This window comes from Pelodiscus sinensis, chromosome 4, assembly GCF_052426305.1.
Source record: "Pelodiscus sinensis isolate ZL-2025 chromosome 4, ASM5242630v1, whole genome shotgun sequence".
In the NCBI taxonomy this organism is placed as follows: Eukaryota; Metazoa; Chordata; order Testudines; family Trionychidae; genus Pelodiscus; species Pelodiscus sinensis.
Window position 1 is genome coordinate 90943354 of NC_143055.1, and position 11769 is coordinate 90955122.

The 11769-nt window shown below is 39.3% G+C and overlaps 1 protein-coding gene and 1 long non-coding RNA gene across 3 annotated transcripts in view; one reads left to right on the top strand and one right to left on the bottom strand.

The window, feature by feature from the left end:
* The window catches only part of LOC142829588 (uncharacterized), a 187211-nt gene extending 183830 nt beyond the window's left edge, over window positions 1-3381 (top strand). Inside the window, exon 4 of the long non-coding RNA XR_012904135.2 lies at window positions 3214-3381. This is a non-coding gene — a long non-coding RNA (uncharacterized LOC142829588). The remainder of the gene's footprint in view (window positions 1-3213) is intronic.
* On the bottom strand, window positions 182-10741 carry PCDH18 (protocadherin 18). Of its 2 annotated transcripts, none has more exons than XM_006124418.4 (4): window positions 7840-10741; window positions 6831-6919; window positions 6559-6722; window positions 182-1324 (listed from the first exon to the last, which is right to left on the bottom strand). In XM_006124418.4, exons 1-4 carry the CDS (start codon window positions 10342-10344, stop codon window positions 669-671), a joined length of 3414 nt encoding a protein of 1137 aa, XP_006124480.2. In that variant the 5' UTR covers window positions 10345-10741; the 3' UTR covers window positions 182-668. The 2 variants fall into 2 exon arrangements, with proteins under 2 accessions (XP_006124480.2, XP_006124481.2); XM_006124419.4 differs by having other exon boundaries at window positions 6831-6916; window positions 7840-10740.
* Between the last annotated feature and the right edge of the window lie 1028 nt (window positions 10742-11769).

Below are 11769 nucleotides of genomic sequence, written 5' to 3' on the forward strand. Positions count from 1 at the left end.
TTGAGTGCAACAATCGTTAGGGCTTTTCAGTGTCAATGTTGAGTTGGCCAAAGGTGTATCTCCAAAAGCAGCACATTCTCTCAGTGATGGTTGTGCCCCTTGAGAATGCCCCCATCACTCCTCACCCCTCTTCAGAACCACCAATTAAATGAGCTGGCATAAAAATAAGAACATTTTAGGCTTCTTGGGAGTTGACAACTCTTTATTGTAAGAATGAAACATTGCAACAAGGTGTTGGATCAGTTACTAAAACTAATGTATGGATCATGTTTCAGTGGGGTTGGGTTTGTGCTGTAACAATTGAAACTCTTTACAAACCTGTGAAAAGCAATATCCCTGTCTCTTATTTAGTTTACACACCTGCTTGGCAAGAATGTCTAATAGTGCCAGATATATACACTTAGGAAAACATGCTTGCCATGGGAGTACAAAAATAAAATTTATTTGTTAAATTACACATAAATATAAGGTACAAATGTATTTTTAAAATACAGATAAAGATAATCACACTTGCATTGTGTACATATGAAAATACAGTATTTTAAAATTCAACATACACAGACACATTTATGATAAATGCAACTAATTGGCAATGCCAGTTCTTTTCATTCTGGTTCTTTTCCCCCCTAATTTTCCATAAATATGGAAAATATGTTATAAAAAACCCTCTAATTCTGCCGGACATCTTGCAGCAGCTTGTTAATTTCTGCTACCAGCTCGCTGGCATCCATTAGTTCATGTTTACCGTCACTGAGGTGGTTAAGCACATTGTCAAAGTCATCTTCTTCATAGTTCTCTGGGATTTCCTCCATGGCCGGCAGCCATTTAGAGGAAGGTTGTGCACTCGAGTGAGTCCCTAGAATGGCCCCAGCATTGTTGGCTGGGTTTTGGAAATGTGTGCTGGCTGCCCACGCTGCCACCCCTTGTGGGTAGCTTACAGTCTTGGCTGGCAAATGTCCCTTCCTGCGCTCTAGTGAGTTTGAGCGATTCATTTCATTGCATTCTGTGTAGGTGTCCAGTGAAGGAGGCAACAGGCGCTGGAACACACTGCTCATTTCAGAGAGGAGAGATGAAGTACAGATATCCTCTGACTCTTCCTCGTTTTGACAGTCTTTGCCAAATGTTGAAAAGCTCTTTTTCTTTTCATTGGAATCAACAGGCTGTGAATCTTCTTCAAAGGCCTGCTGCTGCTGCTGGGGCTGAAATTCCTCCCCAGGAATAAACATGTTACTTCTGTAATCAGAAGATGGAGAGGGCAGAGGCGGCATCCAGCATTGGTCAGAGTGTCCCAGAACTCTACATTCCTCTGTGCATAGCCTCATTGCTGTAATAAAAACCAAAACCTGAGACTGATGTTCAGATTCAATTATAAAAATTATAAAAGATTATTCACATATAGAGGAGGTCAGCCATAGTGCATACCAAAAGACCTGAGATTCAAAGCTCTGTTCAGGATCCAAATTTCTCCAAAGATCAGAATTCAGATCCCGTGTTATTCTCCCACTATAGGAAATTTCTGGATCCAAATGAGTATCTGAATCCAAAGTTCAAGTTTATTTTTCATCTGTAATTAAGAACCGTCAATCTATACAACTATGTGATTTTTAAATTGGTCTGATGATGAACATTTTATACCATTGTGTTAGTGAATCCTAAGAAAATAAGTGGCCTGGGCAACTTAACAGGAAGAGCACTGTCTTCTCATACCAAATTGTCTGACCAATAGAGAGACAAGATGGGTGAGGTAATCTCATTCACTGGACCAACTTCTGTTGCTGAGAGAGACAAGCTCTTGAGCCATGCAAACTCTTCTTCAAGTCCAGGAAAGATACTCCAAGTGTCACAACTAACCACTTGAAATACCTTTTACCAGACCACAAATTGGCCCAATAATATCTTAACCCTCTTGGTTCTTTAACATCCAGGGACCAACATAGCTACAACTGCATATAATATATCTGATTAATGTCTGTCATGAAAGAACATTAAGATATTCCCTTTACATCTCCTATGTGCAATTAAGTGACGAGAACAAGGGAACAGGATGCAAGAATATTGCAGGAAAACAGAAAGGAAAAGAAAATAAGGGCAAAGAGGAGGGTGAGAGCAGAGATGATATGGAATGATAGCCATCTCCAACTCTTGTCTCCTCTTTAGGGGTCTGCTAGTGATGCAATGAATTACGAAATAGCCAAACCAGATTTTAATCCAATCTCATTGCATTTTAGGACACATTGATGTCTAATATATCTCCATTAACTTGAGTGGAGTAACTGTACGGATTCATTTGGTCTTGGGTGAGGAGGGCAGACTGTTTTAATACCTCTAGTTGTTGAGTGACACACAGTGACTATATAAGATCAGAGAGGAGCAATGAAAGATTTAAAGGATCTGGGTCAGTGCTGAATGCTAAATGGAGGAAATGGATGGTGTCACTTTTTTTTTTTTTGCCCAGTGTTTGTAGGGAAAAGAAGAAAAGGCAAGATTGGATAGCTTCCTCTCCTGCCAGATCCATGTAGGATCAAATCTGTATTCCTACCCAAAGAGGTACTGGAGCTAACATCCAGCTCCCTGAAGAGTTCTCGTAGAATTGATCAGGAATGTACGCATGTGCAGCCCCTTTAAAGCACAGTGAGTGGAGGCCTGTCCAGAGAGATGATGCCAGAAGAGAGGCCTAATTTCCACTTCTGAATGCTGGAAAAGGACACTTCCCTTTGGTCAGATTTTGAGTTGCAGCAGCTCAACAGCTCTCAGGATTCTCTCAGTAAAATTCCAAATAAGAACATTGGGAACACCATCAGGATAGTGATCCATCTGTCCCAGCATCCTGGCTCTTATGGAGGCCAGGACCAGATACTGTACAGTAAAGTTCAAGAAGTACAGCTATAAACAATGATCTAACAACTTTTCATTGTGTGATATCCTCCCCAGATGAGAAGCTGCTTCTTAATTCCATCAGTTAATGGTTAGACTATGATGTGAAGAATTAGGGTTTATATCCCATTCTTTTTATTTTATATGCCTGTCTCATATCTCTTTTTGTCTCTTTTTCTAAACTCAACAGTCCTAAACTTTGCATTGTCTCTGCAAAAGTTTCTGCATACCTCTAATAATTTTCCTCACCTGTGTCTGAACCACTTTAATAGCTATCACCTCATTTTTGAGATGGACTGACAGGTAATGGTCCCATTATTTTTTTTAATCCATGTGCAGAATTTATGTGCACCAAGGCATTGGGTGGATGTGCACCACAAGTAGAAACACACACTGCCAGCTGTGGGCACCCTGCTAATCACCTGGGCAGCATTTGGATCTTTCCTGAGTGGCCACTCCAGCACTCAGATTGTAAGGAACACTGGTGATGAGAACAGAACATAATGTTCCAGGTGAGAAACGAGTACCATTGGTTGATGTAGTGAGACTCTAATATTGCCAATATTATTTCCCTACTATGCTTCTTTATGCAGTCTAACATATTGTAAATACCATTAAAAAGCAAACATTCCTCTAACTTACACTCACTTCCTTTCTTACATATGGATTATGAAATGTAGCAGAAGTATAGATGGCTGGAGGCCAGATTTTTGCATTGGTGTTGCAAATGAGCTAGTGGTGGTGAACGTCAAAAGGTTCATCTGCATAAAAAATGGTATTTAAAGTGTTGGCTTAGGTGTTTGAAATGCCTTCAAAGTGCTTTGTTTCCACTCATTCAATGTGCTCAAAATGTTTCATAGGCAATGTCAGCACTATTGTGATTGCACTAACTCCTGAGAAAAGTCTTGAAAATATCTCTCACCACAATGGTTAAATCAAACTATTTTAGTTCTAGTGTGGATGTGAAATGCAGTATAGCTACACTGGTTCAGTTGCTCCTTCCAGTGCAATGCTGTAAATTAACAGAGAACTGCAGGGCCATTAGTACGTCACCGTTCCTTGGCCAAGTTCATTCAAGGCCAAAAGCTTGTCTCATTTAAATCAGTAGGAGTTTTGTCATTCACATTAGTGAGACCAGGATTTGGGAGTATAAAATAGCAATATCCTCAACAAATGATAAAAAACCCTACTGTTGCAAGTGGGCTTGAACTTACAGTAATTTGCTTGTTCCAGTATAAGGAGAGAGATGCAAAAGGGAGATGAACCATTTCTAACAATCAGAATGTTAACTGTGAGGGTTAATGATGCCCCTACATTGTCTATAAGTCAGCAATTGGAAAGATATACATATACGACGGTATGAGTTAAGCCTGAAATGTCAGAAGTAACTCTGAATGTATGATTTTTTTTCAAAATTGTAAACATATAGGTAGAAGATTTTTTTTCCCCATTTTTAAAGGAGAAAAAAATATTTTCATGGAAAATTAAAATATTCCAATCCTATAATTTTTGAAGTTCTCCCACAAATTCATGTGTATGGGAGATAGTTCTTTCAACATTTCCTGCTTACCATCCAGATGGAATTAGGAAGGAATGAACCATCAGAGTATTTTGACTCTGTGTATTTAGACCATGGGCCAGAAGTCTCAAAATAGAGACACAGAAGAAGGAAGCTGAATTTAGGAAACATGAAATAAGTTTCCATTGTAGTTTTTGAGAGAACATGCAGATTAATTCATATTTTTTCTTAAGCAGTTTGTGTATAACTAATGGAGTGTCTAGGGTGATGCACATAAGTGGGATTGTCAAAAGCACTCTGTTCGCCTCACTCTGTTCACCTCAATGGGAGTTTTATCAGTCACTTCAGTGGGTTCCAAAGCCTTTTGAAAAATTCACCCATTGGTTTTAGATTTGGAGGGCTCAGAGGAAGTTCTTTAAATGAACACTAGGAATTTCAGCTATCCAAGAGTGTAAACATTCCTTTCTTCCCTGGCAACCCACAATCATCCAGCCAGGAAGCAGACAATTATTCCTTAGCAGCAGCCACTGTGGAAGGATTCCAGTGCAAGAGTAATGCATTAATAAGTCTCCCTTAGCAGCTGCTGAGAATTAGAGTAACATTTTCACTACTTTACCACCCAAGAAGGGGATGACTTGCATCTAAAGTTGGGTGGTACAGTAATACGTGCCCTCTAAGCAGCAACTTTGTCAAGAAGGGAGAAAACTTAGGACTGTGGTCCTCAAATGAAGAGAAAGAGAGAGTACATAAAATCTTCATTTGAGGACCACAGTCCTAAGTTTTCTCCCATCACACCCATGCCCACTGCTTGGATTTACCAAGGGCTACGTAGGATTTCTGGATGGTAGGCTGTACTTAGAGTAGTGTGAGACCCTACAATGGAGTAAAATACACAAGAGACATGTTGAAAGTTTGAAAAGACAGAACTATACATTTGGAGCCAAGATGCCCAGGTACATAAGGAAAAGAAGGGTTCCAGGAAGCTTTTCATCTTCAACTCTCCACACAAGGGCCAGCAAAACTGCAGGTTTAGTGCCCTTGGGGGTGTTAGCCATAGTAAAGAGAGGAAGGAGGTGGCAAGTCTTTGACCAGAGTAGGATGTGGTAGAGCCAATGACACTAGCTGGTTACAGAAGGAAGCATGCTATGCACCATTCTAAGGAGTAGTACAGAGGGCACTCTTATGCTGCACCCTAGTGCACAGGGCATTTTAGAGACACAGAAGATTAATTCAATACCCACAAGCCCCCATATGAACCTGAGCCATCCTGGCATAATTTGGCCCTATAGGAGATGGCCTTCATGTGCAAGAATAAAACATTTCCAGTCTGTTTTAAATAAATATTCACATGTAGGCCTCCTCCCATTTATTTTCCAAAGATTTAGGATTTTAAAAGTGCAGTTAATTGTATAGATATTGGGATTCTAATACAAAGCTCACTTCTGTGCCTAATGTGTTTTTCTGTTTTTTTATAGTACTTATTACTGAGCTTGAATTAAAAAAAAGGGTTATCTCTCTTTTGCATCCCCCAGATATACCTCTCTTCTTATGTTGGAACAAATCAACTTCTTCTAGCAATCAGATTGGCAGGCAATGATCTGCCTTCACATTCAGCACAGGTCATACTTATAGCTATTCATTCGTTAGTGGAAAACACAGTGCACCTCTATACTTCCCTATCTAGAAACTACAGCCCATCAGCTAACTAGTGCATTTTAAGCTCTCGAAGTCTGGATCCTATTATGGAAAATGCATCTGCCAAATTACAGTTCAGTGTATTTTTAAACACACCACAGCAGCCTGGCTTTCCACAAACATCCACCCAGTCATTAAAAATCTAGGGACACAAAGCAGTTGATGCTTTTTTTGGGGGGAGGGGAAATGGAGGAAGGGGGCAGGGAAGGAGAGATTTAGAGCCAGATCATACAGCTGCAAATAATAGCAGAAACTGCCTACACACTGCTCTGGGAACATTTTCAATAGGGTCCTAGTCTTGAGTGCACCAGCTGTGTGCTGGTTTGGGGGCACGCTATTCGTAGAGCAGAGAAAGAGAGGAAATATAAACTTGAAAGGTAAAGAATTTCTGTTTTCACAATGCTAACTACATCAATGTGACAGCCAGGGAGCACTGCATATAAACTATTCAACTTTCATTGTGTTCTTACCTGCAGGAATTCTCCCATCTGTAAGGAAAAGGTCACTGAATCCTTCCCCAAGAAGTCTGTCAATTGGAGAATCTCTACCCAAATCATAATCACTGTCTCCTGCTTCACTGTCACCACGGCCACTGTCTTTCAAGCTAAATTTATCCATATCTTGTAGGGCATATCTGTAAACAGAAATAACATGATGATGGAATTATATTTTCTTATATTTATCTGAGAAAGAACATACTGAATATGAGATGTTTTGATCAGAATACAAAAGAAATCCTCACCTGTAACTTCTGGAATATTTGTTTCCTCGAAAACTTGGTCTTGGCTGGTATTGGCCCTGATGAAGCATTGAAAGAAGCTGAGAGACCTGCTAAAGAAAAGATGAAAACACTGATTTCTGGAACTAAAACCCAAATGTCTATTTATAAAATCTTTAATGAGTTACTTGTTTTTGGTTTCTGCTTTAAAATTTAATTAGAGTACACTCATGTGCATATGTAATGTAGTACAACTTGGGTATTTACAGTATACAGTGTGTTTGCCATGGAAAACATCTGAAGGCACTTCACAGACATAAAATGCAATGCTGTTAGTTAATCTCAGAACTCATACCAATTCACTAATTAACATTTTAAAACAATGGAACATAGAGAGGAGGGTTTTTTTTAAAGGAGAGATCAAATTAATTTTTGGCACTATGATTGTATTCTGAAAGAAAATTCCATTTAGAATCTGGCATGTCTCTCTATAAATACATACTGTATAAAGTTTTTAAATACAAAATAGGCAATTTCAAATTATGCAGACTTTAAAGATGCTGGATGCATACTCTCTCACACTACCACCATCTGCTAGAGCAGTTGCAGTTAAAACTGTAGCAGTGTTTCTACCATAAACCCTTGTTTTCAGCAGTTTGTTCTGTCAACTGTACAAATACTTTGTGTTTTATACATTGTGTGTGTCTGTACAGTCACACAAACACATAGAAAACTGTACATCAGTAATAAAATACTATGTATATTAGGTGTATATTACACAAAGTTGTTTCAACTTAAAGGACAATATAAATAAATTATATTAGGTTTAACCTAGTCTCATGTGCAGGATTGTTTTTAGATTCAATTGACAGAGTGGTGCTGCAGTGCTGCATCCTTGATAAAAAATCTATAATACTTTTCATACTGTCTGTAGATAATCATCTACATGTCTCACAGACAGCATGAGGAACATAAGCACACTCTCAGATGAGTGAATGAGTGAATGTGCATGCAGAACAATATATGACCTTACCTCAACAGCAGGAGTTGCATGGGTGAGTTCCAGTGAGAAATTCTCTGGCACATGATTTGATGAAATTGTCACTAGACTGTTAAGTGACTGGTGACTATGGTGGCTTTGTCGACTGCTCATTTGTCCTCTTTCTAAGGTTGGAGATGATGAAGGAGAAGCTCTATGGTGAGATCTGATGGGTAAAGTGCCATTAACAGTTGGCACGAGTGTAATGTCCCCTTTGTGAATCTGTCTTGATGGTCTTTTGGGGTGGTGCTGATAAGTTGATTCTGCCACCCGGCAGTTGTAAGATCTTGTGTCCTTTTTCTCTCGATTGCATCTCGTAGCAAAGACAACCATAATGACCAACAACACTGCACATATCGATCCAAGAGATATAATTGTTATCATAGAGACATCCAGGGTGGGTTGGCTAATAAAAGTAGCTTCTGTGCTTGGAACTGGATAAACATTTTCCAAAACAATGCATTTCAGAAGTGCTTTGGTACTTAGTGGAGGGTTGCCTTTATCCTGAACTATCACAAAAAACTCCCATTCCTTAGGTAAAACAGATTCTATGCTAACATTAATATAGATGTCACATGATCTTGGATCCATTACAAATATGTTTTCTTCATTGTCAGCTGTTATGGAACAGCTTAATTCTGAGTTCATGCCAGAGTCTCTGTCTATAGCCCTTATCCTAGTCACATGGAAGCCACTCTCAGCATCTTTAGGGATTGAGATGTCAGCAGTGTTATTGCGTAGTGCTGGCCCCACAATGACAGGAGCATTATCATTTTCATCAATAATAGTGAGCACAAGTGTGGTATTAGTAACAAGCTGCTGACTCCCTCCATCTCTAGCTTGAACCACAAAGGCAATCTGATTTACTTCTTCATGATCAAAAGTTCTGAGTGCATAGATTGCACCATTGGATGGGTCAATGGTCACATAGGTGGTTATGGAACTTCCCAAAATATAGCTCTCCAAAATAGTGTAGGTGACCTGCCCATTGTCCCCCAGATCTGGATCTGTGGCTGTGACAGATGTGATGTAGGCACCTGGAGAGTTATTTTCTAAGATAACAACTTCATATCTATTTGTTTGGAAGCGGGGTGGGTTGTCATTTTCATCACTGATTTGGACAGTAAAATGTTTCACTGTGGAGAGACTGGGTGTCCCCTTGTCTTCAGCTATTACAGTCAAACTGTATTCAGATCTCTTTTCTCTATCTAGAGTAGCATTAGTCAAGATTAAATAATTATTTTCATAAGTCTTTTGAAGTTTAAAGTGGCCATGCCCATGAAGCTTGCAAACTATCTCTCCATTCACCCCAGAGTCCTTGTCTTGCACCCTGACTATGGCAACAAAAGTGTCCATGGGTGACCCTTCAGAAATGTGAGCTATTTCCTCATTCCCAGGGGACATCAAGTTTAAGTTAATTTCGGGTTTGTTGTCATTGACATCCACAATTTTAATGATAATTTTACAATGAGCTGGGATAGAATTTGGACCCAAATCTTGAGCCTGAGCATCAATTTCATAGGATTTGGTGATTTCATAGTCCACTTGTGTCAGGAGGGTCAGATGGCCTTTCTCTGGGTCTATTTTAAAAGTCTCTATAATTCTGGAAGACACGTGACTACTGAAAGAATACACGACTTTACCATTAGCGCCCTCATCTGGATCAGTAGCATTGAGGTCTATGAGCAAAGTACCCACTGGTGAATTTTCTAAGAGCTGAATTATATATGACTGTTGCTCAAAAACAGGACTGTTGTCATTAGAGTCAGAAATACTTATTTTTAGGATAGACGATCCAGATCGCTGAGGTACCCCCTTATCTGACGCAGTAAGTTGGAGTTCGTAGCTTGACTTCAGCTCCCGGTCCAATTCCCTAACCACAATGAGTTCTGCATACTTGGCACCATCAGTCCTTGTTCGCACTTCAATATTAAAAAAATCATTTGCAGACAGTGAGTAAGTGTGCAGAGAATTTTCCCCAACATCTGGATCAAAAGCACTGTCCAAAGGGATCCGGGTTCCTACAGCTGCACTCTCTGATATTTCAATAGGGATGAGAGCTCTGGAAAACTGGGGAGAGTTGTCATTAATATCCAGCACTTCAACTTCCACATGGAAAAGCTGCAGATGTTCAGTAGGCAGAGTGATCACATCAAACTCTATAGAGCAGTTTAAGTTTTTCTGGCAGAGTTGTTCCCGGTCAATTTTAGCTCCTATGCTGATTTCTCCATTATCCTCTCGGACTACAAGCAAGGGAGAATTCCCTCTTTGCATGGCTCGAAAACGAACTGAAGAAGGGTTAGGAATTTTAAATAAAACATCAGCTACATCCTCTGATAGTCTTGCAATTACTGATCCAATTCTCTGCTCCTCATAAATCCTGTATTTCAAATTCTTGCTTAGCACACCTTTACTGAAAGATACTATCATCAGTGCAAACAGGAACATAAAGTGCATTTTACTACTGATTTGGTGCATTTGTAAGTTTTTGCAATTCATTTCTCCAAGCAAGTTAAAAAGCAGTTCTTTCAACTTCCTTTGGTACCTTAAACCCAATACACATTTGGTCCTTTGCTATATTATAAAAAGATATTTTCAAGTTTTAAAGTATTAATTTCTTACGATCTCAGAAAACTTTTTTGTATACACACCGTTTCAGGACTTCCAGATACAATCTGTATGGAATCCAATCTCTCTCATTTGTTTTCCTGCTCCTCTTCAAGGACGAAATTTGTCACATCAGTGTTTTCTCCTTCTGCAGTTAGTATCCATTTATTGCAGATTGCTAGCTGTATCTGCAGTGTATCTTTTCTGAGAGATCCTCTTTCCCTCTCACTATTCAGCTGCAGACTAAACACCCTTGATTGCTGACTCCAGTCTAAAAATCTGTGCAACTTCACTTCAACTCACACAAAGCTTTTGCCCGGCATGTGTTGAATTGCTTCCAGCCAATCAGCTTGCTTCCAAATCAAAGAACAGTGAAGTCACACACAAAAAGAGAAGGAGAGGAAAGGTGGGGGGGGAGCCAGCTCCTCCCCGAACATTCACTTTCTGTGAGTGTGCCACAACAAAGAGGAGACAAATTACTAAAGAAAAACTTTAAATCAACTTTTTGTCCTCTTTATTTATATGACACTTCAAATTGTTTTTGTAATTTTAATTAGTCTTCTTGCCTCCACAAACATGTAGCCATTCTCCTGATTTACACACTTGGAATCCTCTGTTTTTTTTCAACAAAACCAAATCTTTTTGAGTGCATTTGCTTAGTAAAGGACTTTAAGGTGACATATCCCTAATTGTGCCTCATGATCGTTTTCTTGCTTCTTATTAATTTGTTGGCACTTCTGCTTATTTCTGAATAACCTGCTTTTCTTTAATGTCTGTGTTGCTAAATGGAACACAAGCTGCTATGTCTCTCTCACAATTCTCTTCAGATTCTTCTTAAAGAAAATGTTTGCAAACCCTTGCCCTTTAACTGGTTTCTTCTTCAAGGATACTGCAGCAGTGTTTTGTCCTGTGTGCACTTGTCTTTTCCTCAGTAGGGCTCTGTGTGTGTGTGTGTGTGTTTGCGCTTTATTATTTTGTTGGTCCTGTGGTTCTTCAGAAAATCCTGTTCATCTTAGTTAAAAAAGCAGTTCACGCTGAAGCATGACAGTTCTGGTAGGCACACCTTGTACATGCCATCTGTTTAAGAAAAGCCCAGCAACCTGAAGGATAGATGGAGTAGATGTTCTGTAAGTGGCAATTTAATCATACTTCTTCTATTTGTGAAAACTATTTCCATACACTCTACACACATACAATTTACATGCAATAGTCACAATGCTTGAGTTGTTAATGTGTTTGGTATACATCAGAAATGCTATAGATCATTATGTGAGTCTTGTGCTGTATCCAGGTCACAGAAACTGATACATTCTCCTC